The sequence below is a fragment of the Budorcas taxicolor genome, chromosome 2 (assembly GCF_023091745.1).
Source record: "Budorcas taxicolor isolate Tak-1 chromosome 2, Takin1.1, whole genome shotgun sequence".
Classification (NCBI taxonomy): domain Eukaryota; kingdom Metazoa; phylum Chordata; class Mammalia; order Artiodactyla; family Bovidae; genus Budorcas; species Budorcas taxicolor.
In genome coordinates, this window is record NC_068911.1 from 1,221,791 (window position 1) to 1,236,733 (window position 14,943).

General features: G+C 62.2%; 1 protein-coding gene across 1 annotated transcript; it reads right to left on the reverse strand.

Moving 5' to 3' along the window:
- Positions 1 to 4,349: 4,349 nt before the first annotated feature.
- LOC128069610 (cytochrome c oxidase assembly protein COX19) lies at positions 4,350 to 9,943 on the reverse strand. Its single transcript, XM_052662740.1, has 3 exons — positions 9,788 to 9,943; positions 9,228 to 9,339; positions 4,350 to 6,736 (listed from the first exon to the last, which is right to left on the reverse strand). The coding sequence occupies exons 1-3, from the start codon at positions 9,867 to 9,869 to the stop codon at positions 6,661 to 6,663; spliced, it is 270 nt and encodes an 89-aa protein (XP_052518700.1). The 5' UTR covers positions 9,870 to 9,943; the 3' UTR covers positions 4,350 to 6,660.
- Between the last annotated feature and the right edge of the window lie 5,000 nt (positions 9,944 to 14,943).

The following is a 14,943-nucleotide window of genomic DNA, read 5'->3' on the forward strand; positions in this document are numbered from 1 at the left end:
GCTGTATCCACCGCCCCCACCAGCATCCCTGCCTAAGACCTGGGTTTGGGGTGTGTGGGGGAGGGAAAGTGGACACTGCCCTCCAGCCTTTCCTGGCCTCGTCGTGGCTGGGGCTGAGCAACCACAAGCTTCCGGGGTGGCGTTGGGCAAGACAGGAGCAGGGCAGGAACCCAGCCAGAAGCTGGCTCAGCCCAAACCCTCCTGGGCCTGGGAGGGCCCTTGGGGCATTCCTCCCTGTACCCTCCATCCCCGCCTGGCCCACTGAGCCACACCTGGGCCGGGAACCCCATGGGTCTTCCCAGGAGTGGACAAGCTGGGAGGTTGGGGTCAGTCTTCCGTTGGGGACTGGGTGGCAGCTGAGGGCAAGGTCCCCATGGGGACTCCGGGGGCTGAGGAAGCAAGCACCTCCCAGAATGTGGGAGACGCACAGAGGCACGGCTGACACGCCTGGCCATGAGCGGCGGCTTCCGGTGTGGCTGGCACAGTTCCTGTTTTAAAGCCCTCACCCTGTGTAATTCCTGAACCTCAGCCTCCAGCCCCACCCCAGCAAAGGAAACACAGAAACACCCCAAAGAAAAGTGACCCTCAGTGTGTAGGGTGTGCACCCCTCCCCGAACCACAGCCGGGGCGGTGGGGACGGTCCCGGGACCAGGACTGTGTGTCCGTCTACGAGCGGCGCTGGCCCTAGCAACCCGGGAGGGTCTCGGGGGGGTGCCCAGAGGGGATGGGTGGGGTGGGGTCTCCGTGGGGGCAGAGCTCCAGGGCTCGTTCAGTGGGTGTGGGGACATTTAAAGAGTTTCTGCCTGGTATCCTGAAGAGAACAAGCGTGTGGCAGGGGGAGGTGTCTGCAGGCCCCCCAGGCTCCTGGAGGACCTGGGCTCCCAGGGTGCCCCCCTGGGGCGGGCGTGGGAGCCAGGGGAGGCCCAGGTGCGGTCTGGGGAGCGGGCTGCGGCCGCGGTGATGCTCAGTGTCCCGGGCCCCGGCTCTTTGAGCACTGACATCCAGCCCGGGACTTAAAGTTCACAAATTAGCGTGACTCAAAACTCACAAAGACCTCTGACAAGCCAGTGAGAAGAGAACCTGAGCAGCACTCTCTCCCAGGAAGACACACAGACGTACACGTACCCAGCATCACAGCTATCGGGAGACGGGGGGCGGCTGCACCAGCGCGGACCCATAAACGGAGCATCACCCACTCCACCAAGTACGCGCCTGAGACAGAACGCGCACCCGCCCAGAAACGTGTGCCTGAACGTTGACCGCAGCGCTCTCACAGGAGCCAAAGCGGGGCAACCCCTGTCCGTCGGCGGAGGCGTGGGTACAGGGGTCTGGACTCGGCCGCTGAAAAGACAGCAGCGTTACAGCGCTACAGCCCGGACGAACCGCAGCGGTCGGTAAGGGCAGCCGGGCGTGAACGCCCATGGCGGGCCGGGGCCTCGGGCCTGTCCCTTCCAGCCCGTGCTGAGCCACCAGGCCCGCGGAATGGACGGGTCAGCGGTCCTCAGGGGCGGGGAGCCGGGGCTGCGAGGCCCTGCTCACCGGCTGCCCGAGGCTTCTCTGCAGGACCAGCCCCAGGCCTGTCAGTGGAATGAGCGCGAGGGACCCCGCCCCACCTGCAGGGCGAGGTGCTGGGAGTCCACAGCCCTGTGGAAGCACCCCTCAGCTCACCAGGCCCTGCAGGCTGCGCACACGGCAGGGCCAGGTCCTGGGCTGACACGCAGGGACAGGACAGGTCAGGCCGCGGACGGGGGGACAGGCGGGGCGTGAGGGGTCCCGGCCTTCCCCGGGAGGGTCTGTGCCCCACCCTGTCCGCCCGTCAGCCTCCCACACGCCCTCCCCGAGGAGATTCCTGCCCCGCCCCAGAGGTGGGGCCTAGCGACTGCCCCGCCCCACGGGGTGGGGCCTACTGACCGCCCCACCCACCTAGAGGTGGGGTCTATGGCTGTCCCGCCCATCGAGAGGTGGGGGGGGCCTAGCCTCTGCCCCGCCCATCGAGAGGTGGGGCCGGAAGCCTCCAACCCAGGAGGACCCGGGACCCCCGCCTTCAAGACTGGGAGAGGACTCAGCTCCCGCCACTGCCCTGTCTCCCCAAGTCTCCTGAGCCGCCACCTGCCAAGGCCCAGTGGGGGTCCCCCACCTCCCGCCCGCCCCCCACCCGGCTCATGTGCCAGGCACCGGGTACGGTGTCAGAGGGGCATCAGCCACCATCTGACCACAGCCCATCCGGGGCCGTGAGGATGGCAACCATCAGGCGCTGGGGTCAGAAGCCAAGCCTGGGGAGCTGCCGCCAGCGCGGGCACAGGGGTCTCCTCTCCAGAACCCTCCCCGCATCACCACGCCCGGGACTCTTCAGAGTGGGGCAAAAGCCCGGCCCTGGCCCTCCCCCAGCGCCTGCTGCCCCGGGGCGGTCTCCTCTGCAGGGGCCCCACTGCCCCCTGGGCACACAGCCCGCAGGTGTGGACGGCGAGCGCCCGCAGCCCCTCACTGCTCCCTGAGCCCGGGGTGACCAGGGGCGCGGGCGCTGGGGGCTGGACCTCAGCTGGGGCCTCCAGCCTGGCCCCCGTGTCAGGAGCAACCAGGGCCTCAGGGGCGCACAGCCCTGGCCTGCCGCGTCACTCCCGGAGGGCGGAGGCCACTGCAGGTTCGCTGCGCCCTTGGGGGCCCCAGGCGGCCGCCCTCCCGCAGGTGTCCCCCCTCCCGCAGGTGTCCCCAGGCACTGCGGCGCCACCCCCGGCCAGCAGGGGCCGCCACGCCGCCACAGTCTGTGCCCGTGGAGAAGGGCCCTTCCCAGGTCCAGCTTCTGTCACAGGGCGGCCGGCCCCCTCCAGCCAACCCTAACCCCAGCCTCGCGACGTTGTAAGCCCGAGCTTGGTAAAACAGCCTGGCTGGCATCTTCAGAAGACTGTTCCCCTAGTTGCTGTTTCTATTGTTTCTAAAAAACGATAGATGCTTGTTATAAACAGTCACAAAGAAAAACAGGCGGCCCCCTGTGCACGGTGCCGAGACGGCCCTGTTCGCCAAGGGCCGGCCCGGGGCCTACTCCACACACTCCAGGAAGCTCTCCCGAACCCCGGGGCTGGGGGGCTGTCCTGCTCTGGGCTCCCGCTGCCCCCACATGCTTCCCAAGGACAGAGAGCAGCCACCTAAGACCCCCGCTGCTCCCAAGGGCTGGAGCCGCGCCGTCCAGGATGCAGGGAGGGCAGAGGCCACGGGGCTTCTCTGCAGCAGGAGTGAGGTCAACGCACACACCCTTCAGTTTCCTTTGAAGGACGTCTACTGAGTAATAAAACCACCACACACCGCAAAGCGCCGCACACGGTAACACGTGAGCCACGTGTGTAAAACAAGCGGGGTTCTGTGTCCTCCAGTTTAAGCTGTTCACATATATGAAACAAGCGGGGTTCTCTGTTGTGTCACCCGGTTCTAAGCTGCCCGTACCTGGGCGGCCCGACATCATCATGAAGGACCCTCCTGGAGGGAGGTGGGGGCCCCAGGTCAGAGAGAGGACGGGGGAGGAGGCAGTCGGGGAGGGAGAAGCCACCAGCTCAGGACGAGGACGGGCCACAGAGCTTGGCACCCCCAGGAGCTGGGAGAGGAGGACGCAGACCCTGCCCAGCGCCTCCGGAAGGAGCCAGCTCACGGGAGCTATTGAACGTGAGGCCTCCAGTCTTCAGCGTAACTGTGTCGCTTAAGCCACCGAGTTTGTGCCGATCTGTTAGTGGGGAAAGAACCTAACTTGCTTTTTTTAACAAAAGCACTGCCTCCCTAAACAGACAGAGTAAAAGCTATTCCGACCACCTTGTTTTCCTCCACTCCAGTTTTCCAGAGCTGTTACAAGGAGCTGGCTTGCTTCTTAAGGCGGGGGGCCCCGGCCCTGCGCCCCCAGCTCCCGTCCCAGGGGTTCCATCAGCATCGCTCTTCAGGAAGGTGGCTGCGGGCCCAGGGTTGACGGTGGTCGTCAGACTGCCCTGACATAATCCTAAGGAAGACGCTTGGAGAACGTTCTGCCCATTGTCTTCAGGGGCCCTCTAGTAATGTCACTGGCTCATTGAGACAAGTAGATACGACAAGTAACATGCATTCTTTACTTGACAAATGATGGACAACCAAAAACACCTCATGGGGGCTTTGGCAGGACCAGACGAAGCCTTGTATTCTTAGCAGCAGTTGCAGGAGCTGCCGCTCCTCCATGAGGAGCCCGCGGTCCACGTGCGGTGTCCTCTGGCCCCGCGACCCCTCCCGACGCCACCACAGCTGCGTTCTCTGTGGGATTCCCAAATGTGTTTCAAAACACAAATTCACCCAGTCGTGTATGTACAAAGTTCAACTACAAAGAGATGAGCACAGAACATTTTTTAAATTCTTTATTTTGAAATAACTCCAAACTTCCAAAAGTTGCAGAAGCAGGCCAGAGTTTGCCCACTTCTGACGACACCCCATGTGCACGGACGTGACACGCTGTGACCAACCAGCAGCCCCTTGCCTGTCCTCGGGGACGGCACCATGGGTCCTCACGCCAGGCTTGGCCTTCGGGCCGGGCACGTCAGTGTGTCCTCGGAGACAGAGGTGACGCGCTCAGAGAAAACAGCAGTTGACGCCGCCTCCGTGGGGCAGATCAGAGCAGGTGCCATGTGGACCTTGCCATGGGCAACATCCCAGAGGTTTTAGCTGTTGGCTGAGTGCTTCCCGGGGCGTCCTCCAGAACAGGCAAACCCGCCCACCCACCTCCGGACACACCAACGCCCGGATGCCCATCCTTCCACAGGGGCCGGGGTTGAGAGGAGGGCTGTCTCTTCCTGCACGGGAAAGTTCATCCACTTGTGACTCCCTCAGTGGGACTCCTGGGCAGGAACTGATGCTGCGGCCAAACCCTAACGGTCATTCCTGCTGCTGCCAACCAGGCCACGGGGAGCCCTGTCGCGTGCTCCTGACAAGCCCATCAAGGCTTCTGCAACTCCTTACTGTCTGACACAAGAAGGTCCAGGGTCAAATGGACTTTCTGGCCCTGGGTCTTCCTGCTGGAGAGAGGCTCAAATCAAAGAGTCAGCCACCAGGCAAGCCCCTCGCTGCCAGGGGTCACTGACCCCAGGCCCCCAGGCCCCAGAGAGAAGGGAGGTCCGTCTGAACAGGGACAAGCGCGTGCACACACTGCTGTGCATCTGCTTCCCTACCCACAGCCCTCTCCCGCCACGCTGCCTTCTGGGCCCCAAGTTCTCTCTCACACCACCTGCAGGGCCACGCAGGGCACACCGTGGTCTCCCCCAGCCCTTCCGGCAGCCGCCCAGGGCCCTGCCTTGGGGACAAGCATGGGTGGCCGGGTCGCCCCAATGCTTTACAATTACAAACAACGCTGCAATAACCCTGTGCATCACACTGGGTATTGCCATGGCTCGGCCTGGTGATAAAAAGCAAGGCTTTTCATAAACTAGCTAGAAGCGTAGGCAGAGACGATGCTGCCCATTGACAAAGCACACACTGAGCGCCCGGGGCTGGACCCCCAAGGGGCCAGTGGTGCCGGAGCCCCCAGCAGACAGCCGGCCTTGGAGGGAGCGAGGGGAGGGCCTGAGTGAGCACGGCCGCCCGCAGGACCGAGGGGAGGGAGGCCACGCAGACAACTGGACGTGGCTGGGGAGGCGCGGGGGCTCCCCACAGCTGGCCTGGGCCGCCAAGCAGGAGGGGGTCAGGGCCCTCACCTGGGTATTCCTGGCACCACCCCCCCCCCCACCTCCGGCCAAACTGGGACAAAACTCAGCTGACTGGGGCCAGGGAGGCAGTCACAGGGCAGGTCCAGGGTCTTTGCTGAGGCTCTGAACCTACAAGGCGCCCCAGAAACACAGCCCTGGGGTCTGCACCCTGGGGTCTGACAGCACTCGGGCAGCGCTCAGTGGGCCCACGCTGCCCTGACCCCTCACGGCCAAGAAGCGCGGCTGGCTGCAGGCTCGGCCACTCCTCAGAGGACAAGCGCCAGAGGCCGCTGCGTGCCCGCCTGACAAGGGCAGAGAGCCCGCTCCTCGGTCACAGCAGACGACTCCTTGAAACGAAGCATCTGACTGGACGGTGGCACCTGCTACGGATCAGAAGACGTGTGGCGCTCAGGCATCACCAGGGAAGGATCAAGTCAGACATGTCAGAAGCCAGTTTCCCCTTCCAGGCTTACCCACTGTTTTTGTTTTTTTTTTAAAAAAAAAGGAAAAGAAATGAACAGAGAATATGCTGAGTACAAAGAGCAACCCACTCGCTAGGAGCGTTCTCCTAACGCCTGCGTCACTTCTACGTGACGTTCTGAGCTGACTACCACCAGCACAGAAAGGACACACACAGCCTGTGACGTGAACCCAGCATCTCACTGGCACCCACGGTGCCCTCTCGGTGGGCAGACGCCACCCGGCACCTCACCTCCCTGGGGGCCGTCACCCACGCGAACTTAGGATAAACCGTCACAAGCCCGAGGGAAACAGCAATCCAAACGGGAGACCGCTTTTCCAAAATCCTTCCGGGAGCTTCAGAAGACGCGCCGTTCCCAGCGTCAAGGCACATCCACCAGGGAGAGGCGTCTGGCACGGTTCCGAGCGGCATCTCGCAGGCACCCCCACAGTCCCCTCCTGAGTCATGGCGCCTACGAGCACGCCGCTGGGGAGGCAGGCTTCCTCCCAGCACAGCTCAGTTTTTGTCTGACTTCCCATCAATCAAATCTCCAAATCCGAGCTTTTCCAGGGGTTCCTGTGCCATCAGTTGCCTGAAAGGAAAAGTGAGAGCTGTCAGGGTCCACGCGCCCGCTCGGGCCCAGGCACCTCCACCCCCTTCCTGGAACAGCAGCCTCCGACCCGCACCCTGCCGTGCTCCCGGGCGCAGGCCTCTGCGCCCCTGCCCGCCACACCCACAAAGCCCAGAGGCTTGGCAACAGCCCTTAGGACAACGTCCCCAGAATCACAAACACCAGTTCACGGAACCTAGCTGACAACAGATTACACTAACCCCACAGCGACAGAATGCACGAGACGCTCCCGAAACCCAAGGACGCAAAGGACGATGAGCTCCCACTACAGTCAGAACACGGGTCTCAGAACCGGCCACTCAGACCCAACGTGGTTGACAGGCCCAGGGCCCCCAGGTGACGCCCTGAGCCCTAGAATCTGAGTGAGACCTGATACCAGGGGCAGGGGGTTGGTATTAAGGCTGCTGAGGAAACGAGGCTGCCCCTCAGCCAACTCAGAGAGGAGACCACCGTGGATCATCCAAGGGGACCCAACCTAATCCCAGGATCCTTAAAATCAGAGACCCTTGGCTGCCTCTGCTCAGAAAGACAAGACGTAAAGCGGTGGAGGATCTGAAGACGCAGCCCTGCGGGCCGTGAGGACAGCAGGCGCGCCACAGCCGAGGGCACGAAGCCCGGGAGCTGGGCCGGTCAGGACAGACCCTCCTGAGGGGAGCGCCGGGCTGCGCCTGGTCGGGCCGGGCGCTTTCCCAGGACCAGACGCTCCACACTCCACGCCAGGTCAGCAGGCCCGGCCGACGTGAGGCCTTGGATCCCACGTGGATGCGCTGTGTCTCTGCTGACCGTGCAAGCCCAATGTTAACAGAAGCTGCCGTGAGGAAGCAGAGCCCCGCCCTCAGCAGCAGACACCTCCACTCCGGGCCGACGGGGCCCATGGGAGCCACCTGACAAATCCTACTGAGGCCCAGTTCCTAAAAAGACGCACGTGAGGCACACAAAAGGAAGGTGTGGGGCATCAGCAAAAAGGAAAAAAACGGAGAGGAAGCAGCTTTGTAAAAGAGTGATGGAGAAGAAAGTGGGCAAGATACGGACCCAGTCAGAAACACACACACCCCTCACAACCAAATGTGGCCTGACCAACCCGTGAGGCCACCTGCATCGTGGAACCCGCAGAGCGGCTGATGCCTTCCCATCTGCGGGCCTTCCTCAGAGGCCCAGGGGCGAACGGGGAAAAGACGGCCCTGCTGCTGGCCCTGCAGGGAAGGCCTCTCTCACAGCAGAAGTGGCTCCGGAGCCAAAGCAACTGACCCTCCAGGCAACCCTGTGCCGGGCCAGGGACGACCGACTCGGGGATGGTGACCCCAGCTTCGGGGAGGCACAGGGCAGAGACGAGCTCCAAACTCTGTCACCAAGGTCGGCAGTGCCAAGAAGAGACTCACTGAGCTCAATGTTTCGACTGGAGAGAGTGAGTGAAGCATGCTGCTGCTGCTGCTAAGTCGCCTCAGTCGTGTCCGACTCTGTGCGACCCCATAGACAGCAGCCCGCCAGGCTCCCCCGTCCCTGGGATTCTCCAGGCAGGAACACTGGAGTGGGTTGCCATTTCCTGCAGAGATGACAGCTGGCGTCAGGCCAGCCCACCGTTACCCTGTAACACCTGTGAGCCTGCGTGACTCACGAGGCAGGAGAAGGGCACCACCTGAGGCCCAAGCGCCAAGAAGGCCCACCTCCCTCAAACTCCCAAACGTCCGCAGAGCCCTCAACGCACCTGGGGCCCAAGGAGCACCACCGAGCCTGCCTGGAGGGGAAGGTCCTAGTCTGTTAAGGAAATACTGACAACAGGCCCAAGTGCATCGCTTTCTGTCAACCTGTCATCAGACAAGGCCTCTGACAGACTGGGTTCCCTCCTGAGCAAAGCGCTCAAAAGGCAGAAATAAGAGTCTCCACCAAAGCACATAACAATGGGTTGCATGCTTTCCCCATGATGCCTTACAATGGTACTTCTGAAGTAAAATCTCAGTGGGTCAGTTAGAAGAGTTCTCGTTTTGTTTAAAGGTGGGTCTTGTGAACTCTGGCTGAGACGGGAAGAGTCACTCATCTCTCACCGCTTCTCCGGCCCACTGTCTTGCCTGTCGACACTACAGACAGCTCCGAGCGGATGTCGAGCAAAGCAGCAGGTATTTTATGTTCTGAGGATGTTTTAAGAACAAGCTTGTACCCACAGATCTTTTCACTCACTCAGCATTTTTATGATGTACAATTGGGAAACCTGAATGACTCATCACACATTTGGAAGGAAAAAACTCTAGGAATGCAATCACCGGAGAAAAGGTTCCCACGGCTGCCAACAACTGAGTACAACTCATCTCCGAAATGCCTCAGTTTCACAGGCAGGCAGCCCCTCAGGTCCAAACACAAGGAGAAGCCAGGCCTGGGTGAGGCCTCTTGGGACGAACACTTCCGCTGGAGACACGGTGGGCGGGGAAGGCCTAAGTCCTGGTTGGCAGGTACTTGCCTCTCCATCCTGCACTCCAGGTATTCTTTTGATTCATTTCTGCACAAAGCATTTTCAAAATTATTGTCCCGGAGACACTTCATGAATTTCTCTTTAAAGCTTTTACATTCACCTGGAACGAAACAGGAAAACATTTTCTTTGTAAAGTGAAAACAGGACATGCCCGCCCAGCAACCTTACAGGCAGCCCTCCTCCTCCTCCTCGGGAAACTAGTTTCCTTCAGAAACCCTCTGGAAACAGAGGAGAAAAGACAATGTTCCAGGCGGAAGAGCGAGGGCAGGAAAAGGCGGGCGTCCCAGCCGCGGCGCCAGGCGCTCCCTGCCGACGTCGCCCTCTGCCTGGAATATTTCTCGGTAAAAGCCTGGCAAATACAGAGCCTCTCGAAAGCCGTTTTCGAGGCCTTCGCTTCCGCGGACGCCGCGGCGCCCCGCGCGGGCCTCACCCCCCACGGCGGCGGCGGCCGGGGCGCCGGCCCCCGACCGCACGCCGGCTCCGCGCGCTCCCGCCGGCCCGCCCCTGCCCCCGGCCGCGCCGCAGAGGGCCGGCCCGCCCGCGCTCACCGAAGTGGTCGAGCGGGAAGCTGCCCTTGTCCGGGGGACGCGGCTGGAAGCTCTTGGAGCCGAAGTTCATAGCCGTCGACATGCCGGCGGCTCCCAGACGCTCCCAGCGCGCCGCGCGCCGTACGCAGGACGGCCGGCCGATCGCGGAGCAGGCCCCCGCGGGAGCGCCGAGCACGTCGAGCGGCGAGCCGCCCCTGATCAGCGCCGAGACCCCGCCCCTCGCACCCAGGCCCCGCCCCTGGGCTCCGAAAGGCCGGGACCCTCGGGCACTTGCTCTGCGGTGGGGCTTCTTACTATCCTCGAGGCAACACAATGGCAGAGGGTCCAGCCGTCATCTATTTAGGACGAGGAAACGAAGTTCAGAGAGGGTCAGCAACTTGCCCAAGGACACACAGCTTCAATCCATAAGAAGCCAAAGGGCAGGTGGGCGCTCCTGGAAGGCTGTCCCTGGCAGGGGTGAGGGGGGGAATCTCTGCATCCCCGCGAGGCTGCAGCTTAGGGCAACAGAGATTCCTTCTCTCACAGTTCCGGGGGCCAGTCATCCGAGAGCCGGGTGTTCGCTCCCTGCTGGTGGATTGCCGGCAACCCTTGGTGCCCCTGGCTTGTGGACACATCACCCCCTCGGCCTCACCACGTGGCCTCTCCCGGTGTGTCTGTGTCCACACAGCATCTTGCCATGAGGATTAGGACCCACCCCATGACCTCATCTTAGCTAACTGCATATGCAGTGGCCCTGTTCCCAGAAAGGTCACATTCTAAGGTAGGGGGAGCTAGGACTTCAACACGTGAATCCAGGCACACAACTCAGCAGATTAAAGAGTGAAGATGCATTGCAGCAGGAAAGCCCCTGGTGGTCGTTTATTATCGTGAACAGTAGAAGCTAAAAACAGCAACAGCAACAGCAACAGCAGGGGAGGGGCTGGGGTCGGGCGCCGCCAGCTCTCTGCAGCAGGGCTCCTCCCAACCTTGCACCCTGGGCAGAGCTGATGGAGGTGGGTGGCCACCCGCCCACCTCCCTGTTGTCTGATTCCTCCCTGAGCTCCAACCCCCATTCACGCATCCACTGCACCCACGAAGCGGTCCCTGGCGCCAGCCACGTGCCAGACCCTAGTCATACGCACATAGGGTGCTCAGGACCGAGAGTCACCAGCTGGCCCCCTGGACAAGCAGTCTCCCCGCCAGGCCCAGCACCACTGCCCCCTGTAATGTCGGGGGCTTGCCCACCAGTCCCAGCAGCACTCCCTCCCCACAGGGCCTGGGTCGGATGCCCCCTTCTGCAGAAGGCATCCAGTATGCCCGCACCCACTCGCAAGGGCCCCCGTGGTGCACACCACCCAACCTCTGGCCTGAGGTGGGATTCCACCCTGTTTGTCCGGAGCCCGCCCAGAGCTCCACCAAAGTCAGTGGGCCGGGCCCATGGGGAAAGCCCAGCCCTGTCGCTGGGCCTGAGTCGGCCTGGGGCTCTGGGCCCACAGAAAACGACAGGAGGAAGGTGGCACCTGTTCCTCGTTCCTGCCATATCAGCTGTGGACACCACAGGAGCCAGGGGCCCTGCACTGGTTACTCTTTAATGCTCCAGGGCTGCGAACAGAAGCGTTTCTGACCCAGCAGTGAGCACCTTTCCCTGCGACTAGATCGCACCACTTAGCAGTGGAAGGGACCGCTCCTCCCCACCTCTCCTCTCCATGGGGCGGCCCTGGGGGACCCATGAAGCCCCGAGGCCCAACGGCCAGGAGGTGTCAGCCTGCCAAGTAGTTACTGCTTCATAGGAGATGTTCAGCAGTTCATCAAATGTTTGGGTCAAAAAGCGGGGAGTAATGCTTCTGGAAACCCTCTTACACGCTGGGCTGTTGTTCATGGGCTCACAGTGCCTGGCACACAGCAGCTGTTCAGTTAGTATCTTTTGAAGAGGGAATTCCCTGGCAGTCCAGTAGTTAGGATTTGATGCTTTCACTGCCTGGGGCCTGGTTTCTATTCCTGCTTAAGGAACTAAGATCCCATAAGCCAGGCAGCATGGCCAAAAATTTAATTAATTAGTTAATTTAAAATATTTGGGGAGACTCTGGTGGTCTGGCGGTTAAGAATCCCCCTGCCAATGCAGGGGACGTGGCTTCGATCCCCAGTCGGGAAAGGCTCCATGTGCCTTGGAGCCCCTGAGCCTGCCCTCGAAAGCCTGAGAACTACAACTACGGACGCTACAGCCCCTGGACCACAAGGAGCCCCTGAGCAAGAATCTTGAGCGCTGCAGCGAAGAGTCAGCCCGCTCGTCACCAGAGGGAGCCTGTGCGTAGGACACAGACTTGGTGCAGCCGAAAACAAAGAAACTGCAAAGTGAAGTTACAAATGATTTCTGAAGAATGGATGCTGTTTTCAGGTCACACATAGAGACACACGGAGGGCAGGCCCCTTGCCCAGGGTTACACAGCCAGTGTATGAGTTTTCTTCCACTGTGTAACAAACAGCCCAGACTCACTGCTGTGAAAGACCAGTGATCCACTGTGCTCCGAAACGCAGGGAGAAGGCAGGCCTCGTGGAGATGGCCCCATGGGCCATCTGCTGGGGCCACCACACCTCAGGATAGGGAAGCCCCTCAGGACTGACCACGCGTGGCTGCATGCTGGGCCTGGGTCTTGGGGGCGGTGGCTCCTGTCCCCGTGGCCCTCCGCCCGCCTCCCAGGGCTTCCTCCCAGGATGCTGACTGCGTCCTGCACAAAGGATCCCAGAAGCAACAGGTGGAAGCCGTGTGGCCTTCATGGTCTACCTCCAAAGTCTCAGAACGTTGCCTCCATCACGGTCACTATCCCCCACCCAGATTCAAGGGCACAGTCCCCGGCTCGCCATGGCTGAGGGCCAAGTAGATGGAGAGCTTATGGGCTGGGAGCTGCCACTGGAAGATGCCATCTCAGCCGAGGAGTAGATGGAGGGGCCAAGTGTGGTATGTGCAACTCCAGAGCCCTCTAGGGAACAGCCTGCGCCTCAGGCGTCAGGCCAGGTATGACCTGAGCCCCAGGTGACCCCGGCCACTCACTTCTGACCACACAGTTCCCAGGCTTCTGCTCGAGCAGCAGTACGGGGCTGGCAGAACTGCCCCCTGGACTGCAGCTGGGAGGAGGTGAGCCTCAGAGCAGGTGGTCGCCTGGGCACCAGGGGCAGACACGGAAACACCGCTTGCCCGACAACCCCCACTCCCCAGCCCAGCCCAGAGTGCTGCCCACAGACACAAGAGAGAGGAGGGTTCATCAGGGTCCTGATGATGTCACTGGGCCCCCGAACCCAGCCTGGCCTGAAACCAGATCTTGCTGGTGTTTTGACGTTAATAAATTCTGCTGTCCAAGTGTAATTTCAAAAGGCTCTCAGACTAACAGGTACGGAGCACACGGCCGAGCTTTATCTTGCCCGTTAACGAGGGAACAGGGAGAGACGGCAAGGCTGCTTCAAAGAGAAATGTGCAAATGCCGACAATCACCTCCAGTCAGAGGAGAGAGCACTGGACAAGCCCGCCGAGCAGGCTCAGGACGCGTTAACGTCTGACGGACAGCAGAGCTGAGCCTCTGGGGTGACCTCCTCCATGAGACAGAAGTCCTCTTTGTGTTTACGGGGGCTCAGCTGCATCTGTCCTGTTCTTGGTCGGCTTGGTGGCCTCTGGGCCCCGTCGGTCATAGACAACAAATAGAGCGAACCCCCGTTCCCGGGGGGACTAAGTGACGCCCAGGCAGGCGGTTAGATGGCGACCCCACGAAGGGACCCATGTGACCCGTCTGCCGTGTTTCTGGAGTTGGGAGGTGTTCTGAACCATCCCAAGGCTCCCAAGGCCTCCCAGGGCTGCCCCCACAGCGGACATAGCCTGGGGGAGCTGGGAACACCGCCACCACCCACTCAGCTCCGGAGGCCAGAAGGCAGGGCACCTACCGAAGATGGCTCCAGGGGGGTCCTTCCTGCCCCCGCCAGCTTCTGCGGCTCCCGGGTCCCTTGCCTCTGTCACTGAACGAGGGGCGAGGTGACTGGGTTAAAGGGCCGCCCTCCCAAGAGGCCCCTGTTCTGAGGCTCTGGGGGAACGTGACTGTCAGGGGAGCATCCTTAGACCCAGTGCCCTGCTCCAGCCAGTCTGGGCTCTCCCAGGACCCTCTCCGCGGTGCCCCCCTCACTGGACGGGACGCAGGCAGAGCAGCAGGCCACTCAGCAGGTGCTGTGGGGCCCGCCCCCTGCACCCCTGGGGCACGGGCCACCGCGCCACCCAGCTGAGCCCACTCCCAGACGCCAGGGGCGGCTCTGTCAGGATGGGCCTCGAGACGGCCTCCCCGCACGGCAGCACCAAGACCCGGCTCCCGCCCAGCAGGCCCCTGCGCACGGGCTCCACCAGCCTGGAGCAGAGCCCCCGACGGGGATGTGTGCTCCCCTCCGGCCCCGCAGCCACACTGCCCGTCCCACGAGGCTGGGCCCCCAGTATGGCTCTGCGGTCGTGACCCAGGGCTGCCAGGGCCCCCACACACACCGCCCCTGCAGGTCCACACAAGCTGTCCCCTCCTCACGAATGCCCGTCCTCCTGAGACCCACACTCCAGCTCCAACGCCCGAGGGGTTTTCTGCGCAAAGTCACGGCCACATGCCCCCCAGTCGCCCCCGCTGGGCTGCGAGGACCCTTCAGGATCCCTGCAGCGCCCATTCCTGCAGCCCTAGCCCCTAGAGAGCCTGGTCATACACAGAGCTCAGTATGCGCACGCTGAGTTAACTACCTGAACTGTGCTGTGCCTTCAGCCTCTGCGCCCAGTAGGGACCTTGGGAACAGCTCCTCAGCCCAAAAGACCCAGAGACCAAGCGGCTAGAGAACAGTTACCCCTCCTGGCAACCCCAGGACTGTGTATCTGGACGGGCTGCCTGTGAGGCAGTGAGCACCCCATCACGGCAGGCGTGCAAATGGAGGTTGGGAGGGCTAAGGGCCCGCAGGCTGCCTTGGTTCTGGGGTGGGTGTAGGGGCACAGATGTCAGCCCAGGGGACAGGCCCGGGGCGAGGGGCCCAGTGGCAGGGAGGGAGGTCCCGCTGCCGCTTGCCGGGGCGGGAGGCCCAGCACAGGCCCAGCTGCTTCTGGGGCCACCAGCCTCTGGCCCCTCAGAGCTCGATTCCAAAGGGCGCCTCCTCCCTCCCAGCTGGGCCTCCAG